The following is a 27,380-nucleotide window of genomic DNA, read 5'->3' on the forward strand; positions in this document are numbered from 1 at the left end:
CTTGTCCCTTTTGTCTTCATGGAGAGGTTGGGAACAGAGGCAGACTACCCCTGAGCCCCCTTGGAATATAAGCCTTCAAGTTGCTGTAGTTGGCTGAGGCCTTCTTGTTTCATGACAACTACATGTTCTGGGGAGCCACCCCTTGGGAGCTTGTGGCAGGGTGTCCACGGCATTCATCCCATGTCTCCTGAAATAGGAGGACCATGACATCATGGAAGCCGATCTGGACAAAGACGAACTGATCCAGCCCCAGCTCGGAGAACTCTCAGGAGAGAAGCTTCTGACCACGGAGTACCTGGGGGTAAGTGCCACATGAAGGGTGGGGATCTTGAAACAGAAAGGCCAGATGGACGTGGATGGATTTCGTGTTTTCACGAAAACACGAAAGGCTTAGAGGGCTTAGTTTGGTTTGTTACCATACTGTGTTTATGAGAAGGTCCATGTTAGCCAGTCTTCTCTCAGTGGCCCTGAAATGCACTGTGGCCCTAGCTGCCTGTCACAAGTAGACAGGTATATGGATTGGGGAAAGATATAACTAAAAGGCACATGCCAGGGGCCTTTGGAACATCAGAAGGTATGCCTGACCCCAGTAGCAATCGCCTACCATCCCACTTTTTAATTTCTGCATGCCTTTTGTATTGGAAGGGAGTACCGAGGTAGACTTGGAAGTCATTGGCGCAGAGGTGTTGGCTGAAACCATCATAGCCCATGAGGTTACCCGCTGAAGCACAGTGTGGAGAGTGGGGACTGAGCAAGGAGGGGCATTCCGGCAGTCAGGATGGGAGAAAGGAGGGGACCCAAGAAGGCCAGAAAGTGAGTAGTCACGGAGTCCTCAGGAGAACTGAAGAGGGTCATGGAAACAGAAGGGAGGGGTGTTTCAGGATGGAGCCAGTGGTCAGTGCAAGCATCTAAGAGGCCTATGGAGTCACCATCTGGGATGGGGCCTTAAGCTGACCTCTGAGAGCTCCGATTGGCTTGGATGCTCAGCCAGCTCCAGAACCACCGGCTTACGACCCACCAGCTAAACAGGGCAGGGTGTGAGTCGGGAGGAAGCAGCCACTCCTCAGGAGAGGATAGCAGTGCCGGGGCCCGCAGGTATCTCAGAGAGCAAGTGGGGGGACCAGGTGGGATGCTGGAGTGTAAGGGTCTGGAAGGGAGCAGCAATTGCCGGGAACCAAGACCAATTCAGACTGAAACCCTGTGTGGGACAGCTGAGCACATAGGGTAGAAGAGTCACTAAAAGAGGCTCCTAGAACTTTGAAGCTGGCGGTTGCTTCGGTCAGTTGTTTGGACCCCAAAGTGTCCTCATAGCCAGCAGGTTGTTGTTGGAGAAGAAGAGTGGAACCAGTGTCTCAACAAGTGACTGGCACAGCCAGAGCCTTGGGAAGGAGAAAGACGATGCATGCAGGTGGCCGGAGCCTTTATGGGAGCAGGTGGAAGCAGAAAATGCCTACCAGGTCCCATTGCCACCCCCCAGCCAGACCCTCGGTACCTCCCCAGAACACTGGGCGGCCTGGTCACCTGGCCTTCATCGCTTCCTCATCGCCTGTGGAACTTCAGGAGTTCTAAGCTGGAGTGCAGTGCGTGGTGGTGGGACTTCAGGTTGGAGAGACAGCCACAGTCCAGACCATGTGGCTTTGTAGGTCATGGCAAGGGTTTTGGATTTTATTCTACGAGAGCTAGGACGCCACTGGAGGTGAGAGCAAGGAAGTGACTTGGTTTGACTCATGTTCTAACATATCCACTATATTTTCACTCTGTGAAGGCAGGGAGGGATGTGACTGATGGAGGCTGGGGGGCGGGGAACCACCGCGACCCCTTTCAGGGATAGGAGCTGCTGAGCCAGTAGCTGCCATTCCTTAGAACATCTCGAGGATCAAAGGAGTCTAATTGGCTGTGGAGCTGTTTACATTAGGTCGAGCAGGGAGGTGCTTAGGAAAAGTCAGAATTGCACCCGTCAAGGTTCCAAGTTGTTGATGGAAGCCTAAGGCGTGACTAGGCCTGTGTCTCCCTTTGGAAGAATGCTGGCTTTGTCAGAGACGCGGCTCCATGTGGTAGGATAGAAGCATCTGCGAGACACTTCTGCTTCACGGGCAGGCGGTGAGGAAAACAGAGGAGGCAAATTGGTGGGGCTTCCTCAGAGGGCACGTGGTGATACCTGTTGAGACCGCGGTGCATGTACCCCTGACCACACTGCCGCACAGGCAGACACGCAGGCAGGTAAACGTGAGCAAGGATGTCCATTTGCAGCCAGGTCAGACAGAAGCTTGAATACAGTGCTCAGTTAATAATTTAGAGGACGTCTCCCCAGTGAAATGCCATGGGGGAGATCTTCTGTTGATATGGTAAACATCTTCAACAACAACAAAAAATCAAGGTGCAGAACATGGTGAGACTGCTAGTTTAATCGTGCAGATTGGTGAGGCACAAAGACACACAGCTTTCAAATCAGTCAGTAACCCCGGTGTAATGGCATCTGGAAATGATACCATCTTACCATGATACGCAGTTCTAAACCTCCTAAATGTTTATGGATGACGCTTTTACTAGAAGGAAGCAGTGGGTGGAGATGTGAGCACTGAGAAACACAGAATCCGCTGTGTAGATGGGAAGAGCCAGTACAATTTGGTATTTCCCATGGCTGCAGTAACAAAGCACCTTTAACTGCAGACTTAAAGCAGCAGAAATTTATTCTGTCTTAGTTTTGAAAGGCAGAAATCCAAAATCAAGGTATCGTTAGGGCTGAGCTCCCCACAAGGACCCTGTGGGAGGACCCTTCTTGCTCTTCCAGCTTCTGGTAGCCCCAGGCCATCCTTGGTTTGTGGCTGCGACCTGCCAGTCCCTGGCCTGCCTTCACATGGCGTTCCCCTCTTCTGTCTTTTGTAAGGACGCTTGTCCCCCGGGTGACCGAGGATGAGTTCTTCATCTCAAGGGTCCTTATTACATCTACAAGGGTCTTTTTTCCAAGTAAACTCATTCACAGTTTCCAGGGGTCAGGACATGGGCATAGCTTTTGGGGGCCACCATTCAGCCGACCCCACCAGGTCACCATAGGATCTCATGAACATTTTGATTAGAAAATGTAATGTGGAGCAGTAAGCGCTGAGGCCAGACGCGTGCTCCCAGCACTGCCCCCGTTCATGGGGCCATCCCCCACCGCCCTGTCACTTGGTCTTGTGATCTGACATTGCCAGCCTGCCAGCCTCTGTGTGCCAGGTTGGGGATCTCAGAAGATGGGATCCCACCTTGCCATGCCCTTGCTCTTGTGGTACATGAAAGGCCTGTAAATTCACATTTTTGTTGCGTTTTGTGTGTGTGCCAAGCTGAGGAGCTCTGACCAAGATAGAAGACATTTCACTGGAAAATATGTGCCTGAAAGTCGTGATCTGATGTACTGGGCACATTGCAGATTTGTCAAGATGAGTCTAAAGATGTTGGCTTTTTGAAACATTCTGTCAGAAAATTATATTCCAAAAGCTTTGATTGAAGCTGTGCCATCTGCCCAACACAGCGGAATGCCGAAGAGGCTTAAGACACAGCTGTTACCTTCAAGAAGTTTACAGAAGGCGTCAAACAGCTAAAACTGCTCTTGCTGAGCGGTGTAGATAACAGCTAGGAGTGGTCAGTGGCCGGCAGGTGTGATCCTGCAGAGTGAGGGCCTGTCCCAGACCACCGAATCTGGGTTAAGGATAGAGTCTAGGCCCTACACTATACCTCCTGACCATAATCCCAGGAACCAATCATGGTGCACGCCAGTAATTTAAAACCCAGCCAGCAGCTTGGGGGTAGGGGTGGAGGTGCAACTGGAGCATCCGCCAGAGTGTTCAGGGATGAGAGAAAGCTATTCCCAGGATCCTGGACCAGTAGCCCACCCCTTCCCTGCAGGGCCACACTGCTAGTCCCCACCCTCCAGGTCTCCCACACAGCTCCTCTGCCCTGCAGAGCACAGGCTGTGAAAATGCTGAAGAGCACGGCGATCTCAGAAAGCTAGTGACAGAGAACAGGTCACTCTTCCGAGGCTTGCAGGAGTAGCGATGGCCCCGTGAGATGTGTTGCTTACTCATAATTCTAGTGAAGCCCTGTGCTGTTCTCCCATAGGCTGTGAACGTCAGAGTTCAAGACTGCTGACTTTCCTCCTGCTTCTCCTGCCTCTAGCATTTGTGAAATTTTTAGTGCCATGCATACTGTGCTGAGTAATCAACAATGCCTCTGGCCGGGCACGGTGGCTGACGCGTGTGATCCCAACACTTTAAGAGACGAGGTGGGAGGATTGCTTGAGCTCTAGAGTTCAGGACCAGCCTGGGCAATGTAGGGAAACCTTGTCTTTACTAAAATTTTTTTTAAAATTAGCCAGGTATGGTGACGTGCACCTGTAGTCCCAGCTACTTGGGAGGCTGAGGTGGGAGGATCACCTGAGCCCAGGAGACAGAGGCTGCGGGGAGCTGTGATTGCACCATGCACTCCAGCCTTAGAGTGCAAAAATAAATAAATAAACAATTATTGTAAAAATAAATAAATACAAATACAAATAGAAAACAATTCTTCCTAAGAAGAATGCTTTGACTTAAATAGCTCCATCACCTGAGTTAAAGGATATAGACATTTATGACAGAATCATGGAATCCCAGTTTTTTTTGCTTTTATTTCAAAGTGACCTTTAACAGTAATAGGCAAATCTCAGATTAATTCAGCACATGCCATGGGCCAAGTCCTGTGCTGACTGCTTCACACGACTCCATTTGACTGAATCCTCCCAGCAAACTTACGGGGCATCTTCCACTAGTACCTGCATTTTATAGAGGAGGGCACTGAGGCTGAGAAAGGCTGAGTCGCTTCCAGGTGTTACCTGAGCCCACCTGCCTTTTACCGCTCAGCCGGGCCGCCTTGCAGCAGCACTGGCTGTTGTCAGGTGAGTGGATTCTGTACTTGCAAGTTGAGAGAGCTCCAACCCGTGTGACATATCCGTAATTACTATATGATCTGTGTTTTCATCACAGACTCAGTTTTGGGAGAATGTCTATTGTGAATGCGAATTGCTCCCTTTCCACACTTCCTTTCCCTCCATCAAGTGAGAACCCAGATTCATTTAGTTTTCCTAAGAATCCCCAAAAGAGCTGGTTAAAGTGCAGGTTCCTGGCCCCACCTCCAGAGAATCTGAGGCTGTGGCAGTACCCCAGGAGTGGGCATTTTTATTTTACCCTGAAGTGGTTCTGAAGCAGGAGTCTGGGTCCTGGAGACTTGGCCATTTGGACAGAACTCAGGGTGTTAATGCAGCCGCCCCCAGCCTGTCTTCTGCAGCATGGCACCATGCAGAACTGAGGCCCTCCTAGGCTGGGCTCAGACCTGGGCGAGCACCTGGAGTCAGGAGAGGGCCCTGGAATCCTGCTGTCCCCTGTCCTGCTGTGCCTAGAGGGGCAGAAGCATGAGGTGGCTTGCAGTGCACCTTGAGATCTCCTGTCCCTCTCTGCTCACAACAAAAACCAAAACTAGAGGAGAAAAGGCCTGTATTTCCAAATATTACTTTTAGGGTTTTTTTTTTCACATGTGTCTCCACTTTGGGGCATTTCCTAATCCCTTTTCAGTCAATTATTCCTGCCCCATGTGACTGCAATGGTTGAAGAGCCATTGCCTCTGCTTATTAGGGGATTTGTTGGAACTGACTCAATGTCTATATTGTTTGTTGTTGTTGTTGTTGTTGTTGTTGTTGTTGTTGTTGTTTTGAGACAGAGTCTCGCTCTGTTGCCCCAGCTGGAGTGCAGTGGCGCAATCTCAGCTCATTGCAACCTCCGCCTCCTGGGTTCAAGGATTCTCCTGCCTCAGCCTCCTGAGTAGCTGGGATTGCAGGCATGCGCCACCACACCTGGCTAATTTTTGTATTTTTAGTAGAGATGGGGTTTCACGGTGTTGGTCAGGCTGGTCTCGAACTCCTGACCTCGTGAGCCACCGCACCTGGCCTCAATATCTATATTCTTGTACATTAAAACACAACCAAACAAGCAGGGAAAAATCCCAAACCCCAAAATATCTTGAATCCTTTTCGTTTGCCATTTGTTTCTTATTTTCTAATTACAAAAGCAATGTATACTTATTCTAAAAAGTCAAAGTAAACAGAACATAGAGACCAACGGTAACTCTACCTACCCAGAGATAATCACTATCTCTTGTTATCTTTCCTTATCAGTTAGGATTGGGCTGAGGTGCAAATAGCAGAGAGTCCTACCTTATCAATCCAGCTAAAAATTCCTGGTGTGTGGGGGCTGTCAGATCCCAGGCTCTTTTCATCTCTTACCTGCCTGTCAGAGGGGCAGATTCAGACTTTGTGAGGCCTCCAGCTTAGAAGGGCTTGGGAGACCTTCTCTAAAATAACAGAATACAAAATCTGATATAAAAATGAGTGCTTGGCTGGGCGCGGTGGCTCACACCTGTAATCCCAGCACTTTGGGAGGCCGAGGCAGGCAGATCACAAGGTCAGGAGATCGAGACCATCCTGGCGAACATGGTGAAACCCCGTCTCTACTAAAAATACAAAAAATTAGCCGGGCATGATGGCGGCACCTGTAGTCCCAGCTACTCAGGAGGCTGAGGCAGGATAATGGTGTGAACCTGGGAGGCGGAGGTTGCAGTGAGCCAAGATCGCGCCACTGCACTCCAGCCTAGGCAACAGAGCCAGACTTTGTCCAAAAAAAAAAAAGAGTGCTTATGTGGAATGAGAATTATAAAATAAATCATAGTGAAATTCACTTTTTTTTTTTTTTTTGAAACAGTCTTGCTCTATTGCCTGGGCTGGAGTGCAGTGGCGCAATCTCGGCTTACTGCAGCCTCCACCTCCCAGGTTCATGCAATTCTCATGCCTCAGCCTCCCAAGAAGCTACAACAACAGGCATATGTGCCACTACACCTGGCTAATTTTGGTATTATTAGTAGAGACGGGGTTTCACCGTGTTGGCCAGGCTGGTCTCGAACTCCTAGCCTCAAGTGATCCGCCCGCCTCAACGTCCCAAAGTGTTGGGATTACAGGTGTGAGCCACCTCACCTGGCCCCAATTCAGTTTTTTTTTGTTTGTCTGTTTGTTTGCGACAGTGTCTCACTCTGTCATACGGGCTGGAATGTGGTGGAGCAAACATGGCTCACTGTGGCTTCAACCTCCTAGGCTTAAGCGATCTTCCCACCTTAGCCCCCCAAGTACAAATTCAAATTTTAAAAATTGAGAGATAACACAAACATTGTAAAATCTAGGAAAATAATGTTTATATTAACTAGCTGCTTGGCAAACACCTCATAGTTTTTCTTCATATATCTTTTGTTTTATGCCCTTTGATTGCTTCTGTATATGGCAAATTGGTAATGTTTTACAAGCATAAACATAAAAATGTAATGTTTTTGTCTACATATACGACGATGTTTTTGATGTTTTCTACCGAGAAAGAAAAAAAGATTAGTCGGCCTTTCCTGTAACATATTTGATCAAATTTTCTTAATATTGATTGATTAAAAAACTTTGTTTTGGCCTCACATTTAGTTCTTGGTAATGCTCTGTAAATCTTTTTACTTAAAAAATTACATGTATAGGCTGGGCGTGGTGGCTCACGCCTGTAATCCCAGCACTTTGGAAGGCTAAGGCGGGCAGATCACAAGGTCAGGAGTTCCAGACCAGCCTCGACAACATGGTGAAACCCCGTCTCTACTAAAAATACAAAAATTAACCGGGCATGGTGGTGTGCACCTGTAATCCCAGCTACTTGGGAGGCTGAGGCAGGAAAATTGCCTGAACCTGGGAGGCACAGGTTGCAGTGAGCCGAGATGGCACCATTGCACTCTAGCTCTGGGCGACAGAGCAAGACTATGTCTTGCAGAAAAAAAAAAAAAAAAATATATATATATATACATATTTAAAAGACAAAAATTTAAATCAACACCTGTGGAAAATAATTTAAAAATAATAGAAAATGTTTATGTAAATTTTTGTTTCGTTTTGTTTTGTTTTAGAGATATGATGTCACTCTGTCACCCAGGCTGGAGTACAGTGGTGCAGTCATAGCTCACTGCTGCCTCAAACTCCTGAGTGACGATCCTCCTGCCTCAGCCTCCCAAAGTGCTGGGATAACAGGCGTAAGCCACTGTGCGTGACCGTTTTGTTATTAAATTTGAGAAAACCATCCTCAAGTTTCTTCCATAAAAACACTAGGCTGGGCGCAGCGGCTCACGCCTGTAATCCCAACACCTTGGGAGGCCGAGGTGGGTGGCTCACCTGAGGTCAGGAGTTCAAGACCAGCCCGGCCAACACAGTGAAATCCTATCTCTCCTAAAAATACAAAAATTAGTTGGGCGTGGTTGCACATGCCTGTAATCCCAGCTACTTAGGAGGCTGAGGCAGGAGTAATCGCTTGAACCCAGGAGGCAGAGGTTGCAATGGGTCAAAATCGCAACACTGCACTCCAGCCTGGGTGACAAGAGTGAAACTCCATCTCAACAACAACAAAAGCGAAACACTCTATGGGGAGGCAAAGTTTTACCTTTATCCCCTAGGATTTTTGACTGGGCCTGAGAATCAAATTGATGTAAAACAGATTCACAGGAGAAAAGCACATACATTTCTATAAGTTTTATGTGACGTGGAAGCTCTCCTAAGGAAATGAAAGGGAAAAGAACTGGCAGAACCTAAATGCTTTTAAACTAGGTTGAACAAAGAGGGGCAATTGTAGAAAAGTTACCAAATTATGTGGGGAGGCTAAAGGAAGATAAGAATCATGTTACCCAGGTCTGTTTGTACAGAATTCTCTTAGCTCTGACAACATGTGGTTTTTTCTCCTGGTGCCCAGAGAGCATCTTTCACATGCGAGTTTTTATCTCTTGTTTTCAGGAAGAAAAGAGGAAGATTAGGATGTCCTTCTTGTATCAAGTGCCTTTACCGCAAAATAATCCTAAGCCAAAGTGGCATATTTTGGAATGGCATATTCTGCCACCGCTTAACTGTAATGGGGGGCATTTGACATTTTCTTGCACACTGATTATTCACAAATACTCTACAACATAGAGAATTACTAGAGGCCATTTCTACACCAGGACAGATAGCAGTCGTTTGACTACGCGTGGAAGGTACTGTGAGTCTTGGAAATTTTTCCCACTAAATCTAAATTAAGGCCAGGCACAGTGGCTCACACCTGTAATCCCAGCACTCTGGGAGGCTGAGACAGGTGGATCACCTGAGGTCAGGAGTTCAAGACCAGCCTGGCCAGCATGGTGAAACCCCATCTCTACTAAAAATACAAAACTGAGCCAGGCATGGTAGCACATGCCTGTAGTCCCAGCTACTCAGGAGGCTGAGGAAGGAGAATTGCTTGAACCCCAGAGACAGAGGTTGCAGTGAGCCGAGATTGTGCCACTGTACTACAGCCAGGGCGACAGAGCAACACTCTGTCTCAAAAACAAAAACAAATGTAGGCTGGGCATGGTGGCTCAGTGTGTAATCCCAGTGCTTTGGGAGGCTGAGGAATGAGGATCACTTGAGGCCAGGAGATCAAGACCAGCCTGAGCAACATAGGAAGGCCTATCTCTACAAATTAATTAATTAGCTATGGTGGCACACGCCTGTAGTCCCAGCTACTTGGGAGTCTGAGGCAGGAAGATCACTTGAGCCTAGGAGTTCAAGGCTTCAGTGAACTGTGATTACACCACTGCACTCCAGCTTGAGTGACAGAGCAAGACCTTGTCTAAAAAAAACCCACACACGCCGGGCGCAGTGGCTCAAGCCTGTAATCCCAGCACTTTGGGAGGCCGAGACGGGTGGATCACGAGGTCAGGAGATCGAGACCATCCTGGTTAACACGGTGAAACCCCGTCTCTACTAAAAAATACAAAAAACTAGCCGGCCGAGGTGGCGGACGCCTGTAGTCCCAGCTACTCGGGAGGCGGAGGCAGGAGAATGGCGTAAACCCGGGAGGCGGAGCTTGCAGTGAGCTGAGATCCGGCCACTGCACTCCAGCCTGGGTGACAGCGTGAGACTCCGTCTCAAAAAAAAAAAAAAAAAACCCACACACACATAAAATGACCATGTGACATATGAAGTTTCATGAGTTCTGTGGTAACTCTGCCTTGATATCTTCATTCACATGCCTGTTGCCTCTTGATCATATGATAGGTACATGTCCTGGCACAAATCTGTGATAAACTCAGGAAGAAGGCCAAATGTGCAGGTCAGCCAAATCTGCCCCCTATAGTGTTTTCCTGAAGCTCCACTTGGTGACCTCCACTTACTAACTGGTCAAAACTGGGTCCTATGGCTCCTAGCTGCAAGGGAGTCTGGGAGGTATTTTTAAGTAGACACACTGCTGTGCTGACAAAATCAGTTCTGTTGGTCAGGAAGGAGAGGGTGAATATTGTGTAGACTGCTAACAGTGTCTGCCTCCCCTTTCAGATTATTTTCTGTGAGTACAGAGATAGGTAGATATAGATGATAGATAGATAGAGTGTACCTGCATCCTGTATTTTTTACAGAAATTTATACTGCTTTATAATGTCTTTAAGTGATTCACAAATACTCAAAACCAATAAATGAGAAATTTTTTTTTACCTAAATTGACATGTTGACCAACTTTTACTACTGAATAAATTGCATTCAGCTAAATAATACACTATCTTTTTTATTGTGCTTAAATATGCTCCTTTTTTATAGTAGCAGAACCTTCTTTCAAATAAAATCTCCATCCATAACGCTGATGAAAGCCGCGTTCTCTGGATGAGTACAGGTAGATGTCAGGAACCCTTGCTCTCCTCTCTCCCCAGACCCCAAAGCATTTCTGTGGAACTCAGTATAAACAGCTCTGTCTCAGCAGGTTGTTGGGCAAGATACCCTCTAAGATCCTTCAGCCCACAAAGTCTTCTTTGCAACTGAGACGCCCAAGAGTAGGCTGGGTGGCTCACACTGCAAGCAAGGGAAGGGGAAGTCCAGGCCAGCAAGAACAAGCTGGGAAGTGGCTGCACTGCTGGGCCCTGCACACTGAAGCCGCTCCACTGAGGGCCTTTCTTCAGGCATTTTTGCAACAGACCAGGCAGTGCTGGCCCACAGGCCAGATACAGTTTCCCCATCCACGGGAAAGGAAAAATGCCACCCACTTTAAATTATTTTCCAGGTTTCTTTCTGTAGTTTTAAGGAGATGAAATAACTGGCAGTCTAAAATATTCTCGAATACGTGACATCTTCTGTCATTTCTAGGAAGACATTGGGAGGAGCGAGCTCAGATGACTGTGACACTGGGGAAGTGGAGACAGAGGACTAGTCACAGACTCAAGAAAACCCACACGTTGACTGTTTCCCCTTTTCCAGTTGCCTTCTTCGTGTTTCTCTGTGGGAGGGCTCAGGGGTCCTCTGTCTTGAGGGACAGGAAACAGAGAAGGCAAGAGCCACCATAGAGCACTGTGATGAGAGCGTGTAGAACCGACCCTGGATCCTGGATCAGGGAAGTGGGATGGATGGGGAAGTCACAGTGGAAGCAGACAGCAGTGTTAAGTGGTTGCAGTGGAAATATCCTGCCTTGGTAGATTTCTCTAGAGACAGAAAAGGCAACGCAACTGCATTTTAGTTTTTATTTACATGGCTTAGTTACATTCCACTTTCCCCAACAGGGTGAGCACCTCCCACTTTCTCACTCTCCCAGGCTTTTTCCCTTTCACTTTCCTTTCCATCCCTCCCCACCTCCTAGTCAGGGCAGGTTGTTTTTGTTTTTGTTTTTGTTTTGTTTTTTGAGATGCTCTTGTTGCCCAGGCTGGATTACAATGGTGCGATCTCGGCTCACTGCAACCTCCACCTCCCGGGTTCAAGCGATTCTCCTGCCTCAGCCTCCTGAGTCGCTGGGATTACAGGCATGCACCACCACGCCTAGCTGTTTTTGTATTTTTAGTAGAGATGGGATTTCTCCATGTTAGTCAGACTGATCTCGAACTCCCAACCTCAGGTGATCCACCCGCCTTGGCCTTCCAAAGTGCTGGGATTACAAGCGTGAGCCACCGTACCCAGCCCAGGGCAGGTTTTGACCCCGCCTGTCACTTCCCTGGCTGAGACCTGTCCCAGGGTCCAGGTGAGGCTCACTGAATCCCATAGACACTGGCCCTTTTTCTCTTCCTCTCCCTACCTAAGATACTAGATAAACCCAAAGGAATTTTCAGCAGAAATCAGGAAATCAAAGATGAAATTCCAATGTTCAAGAAGTTTGGTTTTTTTGTTTTTGTTTTACTTTTTGTTTTGAAATAATTATAGATTCATAGGAAGTTGCAAAAGTAACACAGACAGTTCCCATGTACCCTTCACATAATTTCCCCTGGTGCTATTATCTTATGTAATTTATAGCATAATAGCAAAACCAGGAAGTTGACATTGGTTTCATCCACAGACTTCATTCACATTTCACTAGTTTTATAGTGATTTCCTTTTTAAACAATTTTTCTTAAGTATGAACATGATAGTAACCATATTACAAAAAATTGTGGCAGAAAAAAATATTCTTAGTTCTACTGTCCTATGTAGCCACCCTAATCATGTGAAGGTTCATTTCTTTCCAGTGTTTCTGTGCACTTTTAGCATAATTGAAAGCATTGTTTAGCTGGACACAGTGGCATGCACTTGTAATCCCATCTACTAGGGAGGCTAAGGCAGGAAGATCACTGCACTCCAGCCTGGGCAACATAGCAAGACCTTGTCTCAAGGGAAAAAAAAAAAAAGCATTATTTATGTACATTATTATAACCTGATTTTTATTTAATGTTTTAAATAAACATAGTTCTCCATAACCTGTTCTTTATCATTGTACATAGCTATATGATATATCAAGTGAATATGCCATATTTTACTTATTTATTCCCCTGTTACTAGATACTAGATTGCTTCAGTTTTACTCTTTAATAATTTTATAATGAACAACCTTGTTTATCTTACACTTTCCAAGGTTTGGATTCATTCACTAGTATTGACACTCAAGGATGTGTGAACATTTTTACAACTCTTGATAAAATGCCAAATTGCTTTCTAAGAGTTGTCTCAAATTTTAATCTCACTAATTAGTGTTAATTCCTTAAACTAGTGTTTTAAACTATTGGGAGCAGTGGACGGGATCATTTTTCTGTCATTCTTATAATAGTTGAAGACTGCTACCTTTTTTGTAAAGTTCTAATTTCTAATTTCTAGTAAAGTGGGTCTTTTTTGTTTCTTCTACTTACTGGTAATACTTTCTATTTTGTGACACGGTGGTTTGAATTCTTTGCCCAATTATCAGTTTCGTGTTTTACTTACTGATTTGTGGGAGCTCCTTAGCTATGAAAATGTTCACCTTTAATCTGTTAAACTTGCTTCAGACACTTCTTCCCAGTTTGTTGTTTTTCTGTTGATTTGGTTTATTTTTAACATACTGCGCATGTGGAAATGTTCGTATTTTTATGAAATCAAATGTCCGTCTTTTTTTCCCTTCTCATTTTTACATTTTTTTCCCTTCTCATTTTTCCCGTCTCATTTTTTTCCCTTCTCATTTTGGAGATGTGATGAGTTACAGTAGTCAACTGCTTTCTTCCTTTTCCTACGGTTTGTCCTTGTTTTAATTTATACTGCTAAATGGTATGATACGGAAATCCGTTAGCAGAAAAAGGGTTTTTCTCCGCAATTTCTGTTTACTTGAATAATTTGTGACATGATCCTTCCTCATTTATTTGCAAAGCTCCTTATCATTATAGAGTAGTTTATTCAGTGTATTCTGTTTGACTTCTAGGTCAGCTCTCCAGTAGATATTCCTCTAGCCCTTTTTTCTCTTTCCTTCCACCAGATCATGACCAACACGGGGAAGACAAGGCGGAAGGGGCTGGCCAATGTGCAGTGGAGCGGGGATGAGCCCCTGCAAAGGCCCGTCACCCCCGGCGGCCACAGAAACGGGTACCCAGTGTAAGTCAGGGCTAAAGCGGGAATTTACTTTCTTAGGCTTTGTTTTGATTCACTACAGTGTAAGATGTATGTATTTTTAAAATTCAAAATAAAGGATTCATTTTGAAAAGCATTTATCTCTTTATTTTGGGGGGATTTTTGGAGGGAAAGAGGTTGAGTCCTTCTCCCTTCCCCCAGGATTTTTTTATTCCAGAAAGAGAAGTGGTTGGATTACAGGATCTCCAGGGCCACTTCAGAAGACAAATGTTGGCCAGAGTAATTTCAAAAGAAGGGACCTGAAAGGAGCCGGGCTGTCTCCAGAAGGACTCCTGTCGTGCTTTTCTGTGGCCTCTCGCCGCAGCACCAAGCCCTTTGTTGGCATTGGAATGTTACAGTTTAAGACTCGACATCAATTTATTTTAGATGACTTTTTGGAACAACTGGATGCTGTTTTAGCTGCCGAGCCTTATTCATTTTCCATAGCCTTGCTCGTGCCCCATTTATATAAATAAAATTTTAGTCTCGTTACGTAGAGCCTCTGGTCTCCCTGGGGCCTAGACCCCTTGTGGGCTAAGGAGCCCCAGATCAGACAGTCCAGTGGGCAGCAGAGGAGCCACTTCTGCGGTCTGGGTGGCCTCTCTTTTCCTGTCTAGAGAGAATATTACAGCCAAATATTACAGAGAGCAGGCTAAAAACCTCCATATATTCATTCAACAAATAATGTAATACTTTAAAAGAATAGACCGTGTTGTACTTAGTTATCCCCTGAAACTGGGCACTTTATTTTTTCCAGTCTTACTCTGTTGTCATTTTGTAATGAACAACCAGGCACTGGGAACTGAGCAACAAAACTCAGAAATGCCTGCCCTCATGGAGCTCTGTGCTGCCACAGACACGAGGGACACCAGGCAAGACAGACCCAGCTCCTTGATGAGTTCTGTTGCCCATCAGGATTTGTCCTATAAGTATTTCAGGGCCCGTGCCATAGATGAGTGCTCTGAGATCTGTTTGGTTTGATTTCATAATTAGGTATGATATGCTTATATTTCTAGGTTTTTATTTTTAGTTACTGATATATAAACTAGTATCATGCCCTTTTCTCTCTTAACCTTACAATCAGTGTTTTTAACCTACAGAGAAGTTGAAAGAATATTACACTGAAGATGGCCAGGCACGGTGGCTCACGCCTGTAATCCTGGCGCTTTGGGAGGCCGAGGTGGGCAGATCATGAGGTCAGGAGATCAAGACCATCCTGGCTAACACGTACTAAAAAATACAAAAAATTAGCCCAGTGTGGTGGTGGGCACCTGTAGTCCCAGCTACTTGGGAGTCTGAGGCAGGAGAATGGTGTGAACCCAGGAGGCGGAGCTTGCAGTGAGCTGAGATCCGGCCACTGCACTCCAGCCTGGGTGACACAGCAAGACTCCATCTCAAAAAAAAAAAAAAGAATATTATACTGAAGGGCTTCCAATTAACATTTGTGTGCCCTATCTCTCTCTCTCGCTCTCTTTCTGTGTGTATAATACATAATTTACAAGCATATACATTTTTTGCTGAACTATCTGAGAGAAGATTGCAGACTTTTGCACATAATCCCATTATCACAGCTAAGAAATTTAACATTAATAATATGGATATAGTATTATCAGTATTCCTTAGTTGTCCCCTAAATGTCCTTTACCTCTGAGCGGTTTTGGGTCATTTGGTTTTCATCCAGAATATAGCCAGTTACCAATTACTAGTAAACTAGTTGATAAATATAATACCTTTTTCAATGGAAGTAGTAACAGGAACTAATGAAATTCCCCTTGCTTGACACAGGAAAGAGGACACTGAACCATTGTCTTAAAAGTATTTTTCAATTATGTTTTAAAATAATTAAAACCCTGCTTTCCTGAGCGACAACAATGACACAAGGCTATTTTAATCAGAGATAAGAACAGGGAATCTCATAAATGTGGGGCTTACCAGTTGGCACAGTTAATTCTTGGGTCAGGTGTTCTTCTTTGTAGAGAAATTCGAGGACGTTTTCCATGCCTGGGAGCACCTCTCTCTCTCCCCTGCTACGTGGGGGTGGTCCTATCAAGATCTTTGACTGTGGCAAGCTGCCAGGTAATGAGGGCAGCTCGTTTTCCTGAAACCACGGACCTTCCCACTATAATGATGCAGTCACCCCGTCACCAGCTTCCCCATCAGGTCTCAACAAACATTTTTATCACTCCTCTGCCATATGGTGTCCTCATGGCTGGAGCTGCAGAAATCAATAAGATGTGACTCCCTGCCCTCAGGAGCACACAGACCAAGCTGTGTGGCAGGCAAAGGGCTGGTCAGTGGAACGCAGTGGGCACTCCCCCCAGCGCATGGGTACTCTGGACGGCTACACGATGCCGGCGTGCAAGATTTGTAGTTCTGCCTTTGCACCTGGAGCTCACCTCTAAAAACGTTTGAATGCTGGGGGTCTTGGACATCATCCTCTACAGACCACTATATGTGATGTAAGATAGGCATCCTGGCTTGTTTTTCTCCAGGTAGAGAGCACTCTTCTCTACACCACCTATAAACAGCTCATTATTTCTCCACTGATTCAAGGTGCCACTTTAATTCTGTATCCCCTCCAATTACCCTAGCTCTCTATTTTGGCACATTGTCCAGTTGCCTGTTGCCACACCAGTGTTTATTGCAAAGGTTCTTAGCATATCTAAATATCGCATAGGATAAGCCCCTCTCCCCGCCTGCCTTCCGCCTTCTCTTTCAGAGTGGATTTAACTATGTAGAGACCTCTATTTTTCCATAAGCATTTAAAAATAAGTCTGGCAACTTCCTTAAAAAATCCTTTTAGGATTTTGATTAGTGTCACATTAAATTTATGTAATGTTTTGGAGATAACTGAAATCTTTGCAATGTTAAGTCACTGCGCAGCATTACATCATATTAATTTTATATGTTAAGACAGAATAATGGTCCCTCAAAGATGTCCACATCCCAATCCCCACAACCTGTGACTAAATGACATTACATGGCAAAAAAGACTTTGCTGATGTGATCAAGTTAAGGATCTAGAGATAGATGATTCTGGATAATCTGGGCGGGCCCAATGTAATCACAAGGGGCCTTACTGAAGGGAAGCAGGAGTGTCAGAAACAAAAGGAGATGTGACAACTGTGTCAGAAGTCTGAGTGACACAAGGCCGTGAACCGAGGAATGCAGACACCCTGGAGAAACTGGAAAAGGCAAAGAAATAAATTCTCTCCTAGAGACTCCAGAAACAATGCGCCCCTGTTGACCCATTGTAAACTCTTGACCTCCATAATTGTGAGATGAGTTTGTGTTGTTTTCTCACTAAGGTTGTGGTAAGACTGCAAATTATGAAACAACTACAGGAAAACATTGGGAAATATCTCCAGGACCTTGTTCTGGGCAAACATTTCTTGAGTAATACCCGAGAAGCACAGGCAACCAAAGCCAAAATGAACAAATGGGATCACATCAAGTTAAAAAGCTTCTATAGCAAAGGAAACAACCAACAAAGTGAAGACACAGGCCACAGAATGGGAGAAAATGTTTGCAAACTACCCATCTGACAAAGGATTAGTAATCAGACTTAAAAAGGAGCTCAAATAATTCTTTAGGAAAAAGTCTAATAGTTGGATTTAAAAATGGGCAAAAGATTTGAATAGACATTTCTCAAAAGAAGACATACAGATGACAAACGGGCTTATGAAAGGGTGCTCAGCATCACTGATCATCAGAGATGCCAATCAAAACTACACTGACATACCCTGTCACCCCAGTTAAAACGGCGTATCTCCAAAAGTCAGGCAATAACAAATGTTGACAAGAATGTGGAGAAAAGGGAATCCTCATACACTGTTTGTAAGAATGTAAATTAGCACAACCACTATAGAGAAGAGTTTGGAGATTCCTCAAATAACTAAAAATAGAGCTACCACATGATCCAGCAGTCCTGCTGCTGGATATATACCCAACAGAAAGGAAGTCCATGTATCAAAGCTAGCTCTGCACCCCATGCTTGCTGCAGCACCATTCACAGGAGCCAAGATTTGGAAGTAGCCTCAGTGTCCATCAGCAGATGAATGGACAAAGAAAATGTGGTACATATACACAGTGGAGTACTATTCTGTGCAAAAGAATGAGATCCAGTCATTTGCAAAGCATGGATGGAACTGGAGATCATTATGCTACATGAAATAAGCCAGGCACAGAAAGTCAAACATCACATGTTCCCACTTACTTAAACAATCTAAACAATTGAGTTCATGGAGATAGAGAGCAGAGTGATGGTAACTAGAGACCGGGAAGAGTAGTTGGTTGGGGGTGGTGGTTGGGGAAGATGGAGAAGGTTAATGGGTGCCAAAAAAAAAAAAAAACACATAGTTAACAAAGAATGGGCCAGGTGTGGTGGCTCACGCCTGTAATCTCAACACTTTGAGAGGCCAAGGTGGGTAGATCACTTAAGGTCAGGAGTTCAACCTGGCCAACATGGTAAAACCTTGTCTCTACTAAAAATACAAAAATTAACCAGGTGCGGTAGTGAGCACCTGTAATCCAGCTGCTTGGCAGGCTGAGGCGGGAGAATCGCTTGAACCTGGGAGGCGGAGGTTGCAGTGAGCAGAGATCTTACCACTGCACTCCAGCCTGGGCAACAGAGTGAGACCCCCAACTCAAAAAAAAAAGAATAAGGCCTGGTATTTCATAGCACAACAGAGTGACTATAGTCAATAATAATTGAATTGTACATTTTAGAATAACTAAAAGAGTATGATTGGATTATTTTTGTACACACAGGATGAATACTTGAGGGGATGGGTACTCCATTCTCCATGATGTGATTATTACACATTGCATGCCTGTATCAAAGCAATCCATGTATACTATAAATATATACACCTACTGTACCCACAAAAATCTAAAAATAAAATTTTTTTTTGAGAGGAAGTCTTGCTCTGTTGCCCAGGCTGGAGTGCAGTGGCACAATCTTGGCAACTGCAACCCCACCGCCAGGTTCAAGCGATTCTCCTGCCTCAGCCTCCCAAGTAGCTGGGATTACAGGCGCCATGCCACCACACCTGGCTAATTATTTTATTTTTTGTAGAGAAGAGGTTTCGCCGTGTTGGCCAGGCTGGTCTTGAACTCCTCACCACCTCAGGTGATCCACCTGCCTCAGCTTCCCAAAATGCTGGGATTACAGGCATGAGTCACTGTGCCTGGCCTTAAAAATTAAAAATTAAAACATAAAAAAAAATTATGGTGCTTTGTTAGAACAGCAGTAGAAAATGAATACAGCCATCCTGTGTGGAAGTACAGGACGACTCTCCATTTCTTTAGATCTTGTTTGATGTATTTCCTTGCTAGGAGAAACCTGAGGCCAGGCGTGGTGGCTCACACCTACAATCCCAGCACTTTGGGAGGTTGAGGCAGGAGCATTGCTTCAGTCCCAGAGGTCGTGGCTCCTGTGAGCTGTGATTGTGCCACTGCTCTCCAGCCTGGGCAACAAAGTGAGACCCTCGTCTCAAAAAAAAAAAAAAAAGAAAAGAAAAGAAACTTCGAATGGGTGAGCATGTTCTTCAGGGAAGGTTAAGACCCATTCTCAGCCCTGGAGGTTGGATTTAATTTAGCCCAGTGTTTTAAATTTAACTCCCCTTGTCAATGATGATTTCAATGGGCATGCAATCCATTCCAGCCATGGGATCTAAGATTTTCCAACTTCTATGAAGGGCTTGAGAAATTCTGTACTTTCTTTTCCCCTTTTGGTCTTTGACTGTTGCTTGAGATGCTATGCTTGGAGGTCCTGCAGCAATCCTATTTGCACAAAAGTGACAATTCTTTTTTTTTTTTCTTGAGACGGAGTCTCGCTCTGTCACCCAGGCTGGAGTGCAGTGGCACAATCTCGGCTCACTGCAAGCTCCGTCTCCTGGGTTCCCGCCATTCTCCTGCCTCAGCCTCCCGAGTAGCTGGGACTACAGGCGCCCGCCACCACGCCCGGCTAATTTTTTGTATTTTTAGTAGAGACTGGGTTTCACTGTGTTAGCCAGGATGGTCTCCATCTCCTGATCTCGTGATCTGCCCATCTTGGCCTCCCAAAGTGCTGGGATTACAGGCATGAGCTACTGCGCCCGGCCACAAAGTGACAATTCTAAAAACAAAAGCAAAACCACACCAGGAAGGCCAGGGAAACCCAGCGGAGAGAACCCGGATCTGCAGCAAAGTCACTCAGCTTCGCATTCCCCACCCTGTACTCGCTACCTCTGGAATTCTGTTTATGTTGAATATTACATTTCCCTTACCGTTTAAACCAGTGGTGTTGAACTTTTGTTCCTTGTAGTCAAAAACATGTATGGAACAAGTAAATATAAAGAAAATAAAAACTATTTATTCCAGCAGCCAGACAGAATTGTGATCATCATTTTAGTGCGTTACGTTTAGTGTAGTTTTTTTCCTACATATATTTTCAGCAAACGAGAAACCTTTCAGTGTTTGTGTATGTGTCTACATGTGTATATGGTTTGTTTGCAGTTTGAATTTTGTTTGTTTTCTTTTGCATTGTTGAACATCCTGCAAAAGATGATTTAATGATTTATATTATATTTACACCATAATTTATATAGCCATGCTACCGTTTCTGACATTTGTGTTTACTGATTTGGAGTTATTATATACTTGGTGAACCACTAAGTACATAAATATTCCTAACCAAAACAAACAAAAAAAAATTATGACCCTTCCTTCACCACCAGCACCCTCTGGTATCCCGTTGCCAGGAGTGTGGATAAATCTAGAATCTTAGTCCTCTTGAGGACTATGACAGTATGTATTGTACACATTCAGAATACCAGGACTTTTTTGGTTTGGTTTTGTTTTGAGACAGCATCTGGCTCTGTCACCCCAGCTGGAGTATAGTGGCACAATCACAGCTCACTGCAGCCTTGACCTCCTGGGCTCAAACCATCCTCCCACCTCAGCCTCCCAGGTAACTGGGACCACAGGCATGCGCCACCACATCTGGCTGAATTTTTAATTTTTTGTAGAGACAGAGTCTCACTATGTTGCCTAGTCTTGAACTCCTGAGCTCAAGCAATCCTCCTACCTCCGCCTTCCATAGTGCTGGGATTACGGGTGTGAGCCACTATGCCCAGCCCAGCCACTAGTACTTTTGGAATCAGTAATTCCACTGCTACGACTTTTTTTTTTTTTTTTTTTTTTTTGGAGAAAAGAGTCTGGCTCTTGTCGCCCAGGCTGCTAGGATTTTATACTGAGAAGTAATCAGATGTTCACAGGATAGATAGATAGATAGTTAGATAGATAGATAGATAGATAGATAGATAGATAGATAGATAATAGGTAGGTAGATAGATAGATACAAATAGATATTGATATATAAGCACACACAAGGTTATTTGTTGCAATATTATTCATAAAATTAGATATTACATTCCCAGGCCGGGCGTGATGGCTCACACCTGTAATCCCAGCAGTTTGGGAGGTCGAGGTGGGTGGATCACGAGGTCAGGAGTTCCAGACCAGCCTGGCCAAGATGGTGAATCCCCGTCTCTACTAAAAATACAAAAATTTGGCCGGGCACGATGGCTCGCGCCTGTAATCCCAGCACTTTGGGAGGCCGAGACGGGCAGATCACAAGGTCAGGAAAACGAGACCATCCTGGCTAACACGGTGAAACCCTGTCTCTACTAAAAATACAAAAAATTAGCTGGGCGTGGTGGCGGGCGCCTGTAGTCCCAGCTACTAGGGAGGCTGAGGCAGGAGAATGGTGTGAACCCAGGAGGCAGAGCTTGCAGTGAGCCAAGATCGTGCTACTGCATTCCAGCCTGGGCAACAGAGCGAGACTCCACCTCCAAAATAAATAAATAAATAAATAAAATACAAAAATTAGCCGGGTGTGGTGGTGGGTGCCTGTAATCCCAGCTGCTTGGAAGGCTGAGGCAGGAGAATCGCTTGAACCAGGGAGGCTGAGATTGCAGTGAGCCGAGATCACGCCACTGTACTCCAGCCTAGGCAACAGAGTGAGACTCCATCTCAAAAAAAAAAAAAGAAAGAAATTACATTCCCAAAATAGGAGGCTGGTTATGTAAATTATGATATATTCACACAAAAGAGTACTGAAGATGATGTTTTAGAAAAATATTGAATGACATGGGAAGAGCCTCACAATATATTGCTAAGTGAAAAAGCAAATTATAGAATGGTGTGAACATAGCATGCTAGCCATTTAGAATGAACCCAAGCTAGTATTTTTAAGTGTGTATTTGCATATTTTTAAATTTTTTTAAAAAATCAAATGTTAAGTGGTTGTGCTTAGATATTGGGAGGGCAGGTCATGTATATATTCTCTATATTTACCTAATTTTTCATGATAAACACTTACTGGCTTTATAATCGAGGAAAAAAAAGGTTGCAGATAAACATATTTGCCCTGTGCAATGGGGACCCTCCTACCCCACCTCAGCCTAGCATCAGCTGCACCTCCCTGGCCATTTTCTTCCCACCCAACCCTGCCCCCTGCATGGGTTCCAGATCCTTCTGTCTCCCGATCTCTGTGCAATCCCTGAATACATCCTTTGCTCTGTCTTCATCCTCCCCTCCTGCTGCCTTCCTCGGGCCTCTCGACAGGCCCTGGGGCTCTGCCTCCCTTCCTCTCAGACCCTCTCTGGCTGTGTCCCTGCCCCATCTTCCTCTCCACTCAGCCCTCTGTGGCCAGGCGATGACTTCCAGAGGGTATTTCTGCCAAGACCACAGATGACCTTCCAGTTTCCAACCCCGAGGACACTCAGGGCACATTGTCCCCGCTCTTTCAGTTGCCGGCTGGTGACCCCTCCTGGGAGTCATTCCACCCCAGTCCCCATGTGCTGGCCTCGGCCTCTTACCCCCTTCCTCTCCAGAGGCCCCATCGAAGGCCCTCACTCCATCCTGCCTGTTCCCTAGTTTCCACTACTCACTGATGACACCCACACTCAGCCCAGATATGTGCCTACAGCACCCCCAATTCAGCATTTCCTAGACCAACACAGCTGCCATCTGAGCCCCCTGCTTCAGGGCATGGCATGAGTGCCCGCAAACAGCCAAGCCAGAGTCCAGCAGGTTTGCACGCTCCTCCCACCCCGTCCTGCCTGCCACCGGCCTTCACGGCTCGGGGAGGTCCTCCTAACAGTGCTCCCTGCCACCGTCCACCTTCCACAACTGTGGACGGAATGATCTTTCTAGCAGGGAACGTCATTCCTTTGGTTCTCCATTACTTGGGGTTCAAGTTTAAATTCTGGCCTTACAGGGTGCTTCTCAATTGACACCCCTGCCACAAGCATCAGAGCCCCCCAGGACACCCTGCCCCTTCCACGCCACTGTTGCACAGGTCTTTTCAGGAAAGAGAGGTAGGGGGCATCCATATTTTCTGATTTTTTACATCTTTCTGTAACAATGCAGCACAAATATATATATGTATACACACACACACACCATATATAGATGTATAGATATTTTCCCCTCTTCACCTTGCTCATGGTGTTACTTCTGCTGGAAAACCTTCCCTCTTCTGGCACCTGGCAAACCCCAACTCAAGAGTTCAAAACCGAGTTGGCTAGGAGTGTGGTGGCTCACGCCTGTAATCCTAGGACTTTGGGAGGCCAAGGTGGGAGGATTACTTGAGCTCAGTTCAAAACTAGCCATGGCAACACAGTGAGACCTTGTCTCTATTTAAAAAAAAAAGACTGATCGCCCACCTTGGGAAGACTTTCCTGCCCACCTCAGGGTGGTTACATGTCTCCTTATCTTTGGTGTTGGGTTGAGCCACATGAAGTTTTTTTTCTTTCTTTTTTTTTTTTTTTTTTTGAGACAGAGTCTCACTCTGTTGCCCAGGCTGGAGTACAATGGCACAATGTTGGCCCACAGCAACCTCCACCTTCCTGGCTCAAGTGATTCTCCTGCCTCAGCCTCTTGAGTAGCTAGGACTACAGGCATACGCCACCACGTCTGGCTAATTGTTGTATTTTTAGTAGAGATGGAGTTTCACCATGTTGGCCAAGCTGGTCTCGAACTCCTGACCTCAAGTGATCTGCCCTCTTCGGCCTCCCAAAGTGCTGGGATTACAGGCGTGAGCCACCACGCCCAGCCAGACATATGAAATTGACATTCAAGAACAGCCATTTGCAGGGCCCAGCCCTAGGCAGGCACGAGCTTGTTGTGTGCCCCCCACTGAGCCCTTGTTGGCGTAGGTGGCCCATATCTCCTTGTTGAAGGGGGAGCGAGTGCTCCATTGCCTTATAGATAACTAGAGGGCCTTCCTCGGGGATCTGTGGTCAAGGCTGACCCAATGAGGCTGTCCCAGCCAGCTGGCCCTCGCATCTGGCTGGATCTGGTGCATGAAGCTCTCAGCGCTTGCCTGCTGGGCGAGGGTGTCTCCCCCAGCTTGGGTGCCAACATTAGACACTGCAAAGAAGTTGTTCTGCACACATCCTTTAGGTAGTGTTATAAGAAAGTAAGTTCTAGGCCAGTCACAGTGGCTCACGCCTGCAATCCCAGCACTTTGGGAGGCCACGGTGAGAGAATTGCTTGAGCCCAGGAGTTCGAGACCAGTCCTGGCAACATAGAGAGACCTTGTCTCTGCAAAAAATTTAAAAATCAGTTGAGTGTGGAGGCGCCCATCTGTAGTCCCAGCTACTCCAGAGGCTGAGATGGGAGGATCACTTGAGCCTGGGAGGTCAAGGGTGCAGTGAGCTGTGGTTGCACCATGGCACCCCAGCCTAGGCAACAGAGTGAAACCCTGTCTCTAAGAAAAAAAAAAAAAGAAAAAAATTCTTCAGTCTTGTTCTTGGCCAACACTTGCCACGGCTGACATGACTTGTTATGTCTTCTCTGGTTGGATTCATCCCTTCATTCATATGCTTAATCCTTGGAGAAAACCAGGAGATCGGTGCCTTACGTTGTTTGCTTGAAATGTCATGGCCCCATGTCACCCAGAGTGGTAAGACATAATTGTGTATTAGGAATACAACACGCCATGTATCACTGTGAATACAGAAGGGGGCTAACAGGAGCAAGAGGAGGCTACTGCCTCACAGGGTCAGCCTCCTGGCTCCTGCCAAGACCCTTTAAAAGGTCTGATATGCCAATGATGGTTTAACAGGACTTTGAGGCACCACCCCCTCCTGTATTTGTGATGCTGCACAGCATTCGGCGCCCCGAATCTCCTGGCTGGCTGTACTTAATACCGTTTTTCATGTTTTTCTCCAGGCTGGAAGACCATCACACACCTCCCCAGACAGCCCAACACCCCACAAACAGCCACCCGCAGGCCCTGCCAAACCCTCACGAGGCTGTCTACAGGGTGGGCAAGCCCAGCACCCCGGAGTCCCGCGTCTCCTCTTCATGTAAGAACACGGGCAGCACGTCGGGTCAGTTCTGGAACTGTGATGTCTAGAACCCACGCGAAACAGCAGCAGGAGTGGCAGACACACACCTGCTCCCGGGAAGCCCTCTGGTCTCAGCCACAGCCCTGTGTCACAGAGGCTCATGGGATTCCCAGCCCACAGCCAGACCCACGCTGGGCTGGTCCTCTGCGTCCCCTTCTCGGAGCACTGCCTGCTGTCCTGTCTGGGAGCTCCTGGGGCAAGATTTCTGACTGGTGAAAGCCGGCTTTAATATGAAACTTCAGAGGAGAAATCCCAGGCTGATGTAGCTCAGAATCCCTGGTTCTGGTAGCTCAGATTCTCGTGCAGAGGAGGCCAGCCGCCTGCTGGAAGGCTGGACCGAGGCAGAAATGTGCAACTAAAAGCACAAACAACTCTGGGATCCAAACGCGTTTGAAACTTCCAGCTGAGTTAACCAGAGGCTGATGGGAGATAAAAGTATTTTTTAGATGCCAGAAAAAATATATATGCTTTGAATCAGAAATGTACAAAGTATTTTTTTTTAATTTTTGAAAGGAAATTAAAAGGATTATGAGCAGTTCAGATAAGACTCTAATTTCCATTTGAGTAGGAAAAACAACAGAGGAACGGGTTGGATTCCTGTCTGAGAAACATCTGAGAACTTGCATCTGCTCACAATTGGATTCAGACGCTTCCAGACCCAGGTGCAGAGCGGTAGCCAGTGACGAGTCAGCAGTGGCTGGGTTATGTGGGACCCTGGGTCTCTTGGTGGTGAGCAGTTTCAGAGGTTTTGCCAGCATTGATCATCAGTTATTTTGCCCGTGCTTTACTAGAGCTGTCAATATTCGTGTGCTCTCTAAAGGTGAGCAGCTTAGTAATTTCTCCAGAGATTTCTGCTGTCAGGGTGGAGGTCTTAGGGGGCGTCTAACAAGTTTTGCCAGTTTGACTGAATGCCATTGAGTTAAAACTGATTTCAAATTCTTAGGCCTGGACTTCCTAAAAGGCTCCACAGTACATTCAGGGTAACGTAGCAGTAACATCCTTGCTTTACCAAAATGACCACTAAGAGGCCCTTTATTTTTGCACTGATTGGACGTGCCTTTGGGAAGCTGCCATGCTGTTACCTGCAGAGCGGAGGCACTTGAGGTTGGCATGGATGGAAAAGGCCAAGGAGCGGCTGCTGCAGTGTTCACGTTATTGTTCTTTTCAAGAGCAGTTTACTTGAGCCCTGACAAAGTCTGGGCCCAGGCACATTCCAGGTCCTTGCATGAACAGGGTGGGCACCCACCAGGAGACTCAGCCTTGGTGGTCATGGGTGGTTGCCAGTGCTGCTTCCTAGGGAGGCAGCAGCTGCCCACCAGCGCCCCCAGTTGGACCAGCTGGAGCCAGAGCAGTGCTCTTCCCAAATCCTGCTGTCGATGCCCCCATTAACCTGCCCCAAATGCTGAGACTGTGTTCTGAGTGTCCCTCCTTCAGGCCTGCTCCTATTGGCTCAGCCTGGCTGGGACCCAGGACACTGACCCCCCGCCCTGCTCTTCTCCACCTGCCAGAGACCAGGAATAGTCGCTACCCTCCCTGGTCCTGCCAGGCCCGCTCTGAGCCTCAGGCCAACACCCCTAGTCCTCCTTCTATTTTATTTTATTTTACTTTATTTTATTTTATTTTACTTTATTTTATTTTATTTTGAGACAAGGTCTCACTCTGTCCCCCAGGCTGGCGTGCAGTGGCCAATCATACATAGCTCATTGCAGCCTCACACTCCTGTGCCTAAGCGATCCTCCCACTTCAGCCTCCTGAGTAGCTGGCACTACAGATGCACCACCATGCCAAGCAAAGTTTTGTTTTCTTTAAATTTTTTGTAAAGTTGGAGTTTTTCTGTTGCCTGGGCTAGTCTTGAACTCCTAGTCTCAAGTAATCCTCCCGCCTGAGCCTCCCAAAGCACTGGGATTACAGGCATGAGCCATCATGCCTGACCCTCTTAGTCTCCTTTAAAATCCTTTTACTTGACAAAAAGTTCTTCGTTTGGAAAAACCAAGCCCCAGGTGAAGTTTCCTCTAGGTCATGAGTAAGCCTTTGCCATGCCT

General features: G+C 46.2%; 1 protein-coding gene and 1 long non-coding RNA gene across 26 annotated transcripts in view; one reads left to right on the plus strand and one right to left on the minus strand.

Annotated features, from left to right (window-relative positions):
• The window catches only part of LOC105473938 (armadillo repeat containing 9), a 183,919-nt gene that overhangs the window by 138,332 nt on the left and 18,207 nt on the right, over positions 1-27,380 (plus strand). For 14 of the 25 annotated variants that reach the window (XR_003016277.2, XR_011610113.1, XM_071073523.1 and 11 more), the window contains 3 exons: positions 197-301; positions 13,806-13,921; positions 25,160-25,296. Coding sequence is in view for 18 of the 25 variants with exons in the window: in XM_071073523.1 (XP_070929624.1) it covers positions 197-301; positions 13,806-13,921; positions 25,160-25,296 (358 nt within the window). In the remaining 7 variants the exon portion in view is untranslated. Of the gene's footprint in view, positions 1-196; positions 302-8,860; positions 9,097-13,805; positions 14,031-25,159; positions 25,297-25,906; positions 26,159-27,380 lie in introns of those variants that run through there. The other 11 variants (XM_011728161.2, XM_071073525.1, XM_011728164.3 and 8 more) reach the window with 5 other exon arrangements.
• LOC105473937 (uncharacterized) lies at positions 14,018-16,167 on the minus strand. Its single transcript, XR_982585.2, has 2 exons — positions 15,869-16,167; positions 14,018-14,549 (listed from the first exon to the last, which is right to left on the minus strand). It is a non-coding gene; the product is annotated as an uncharacterized lncRNA (long non-coding RNA).

The sequence above is a fragment of the Macaca nemestrina genome, chromosome 11, assembly GCF_043159975.1.
Source record: "Macaca nemestrina isolate mMacNem1 chromosome 11, mMacNem.hap1, whole genome shotgun sequence".
NCBI classification, from domain to species: domain Eukaryota; kingdom Metazoa; phylum Chordata; class Mammalia; order Primates; family Cercopithecidae; genus Macaca; species Macaca nemestrina.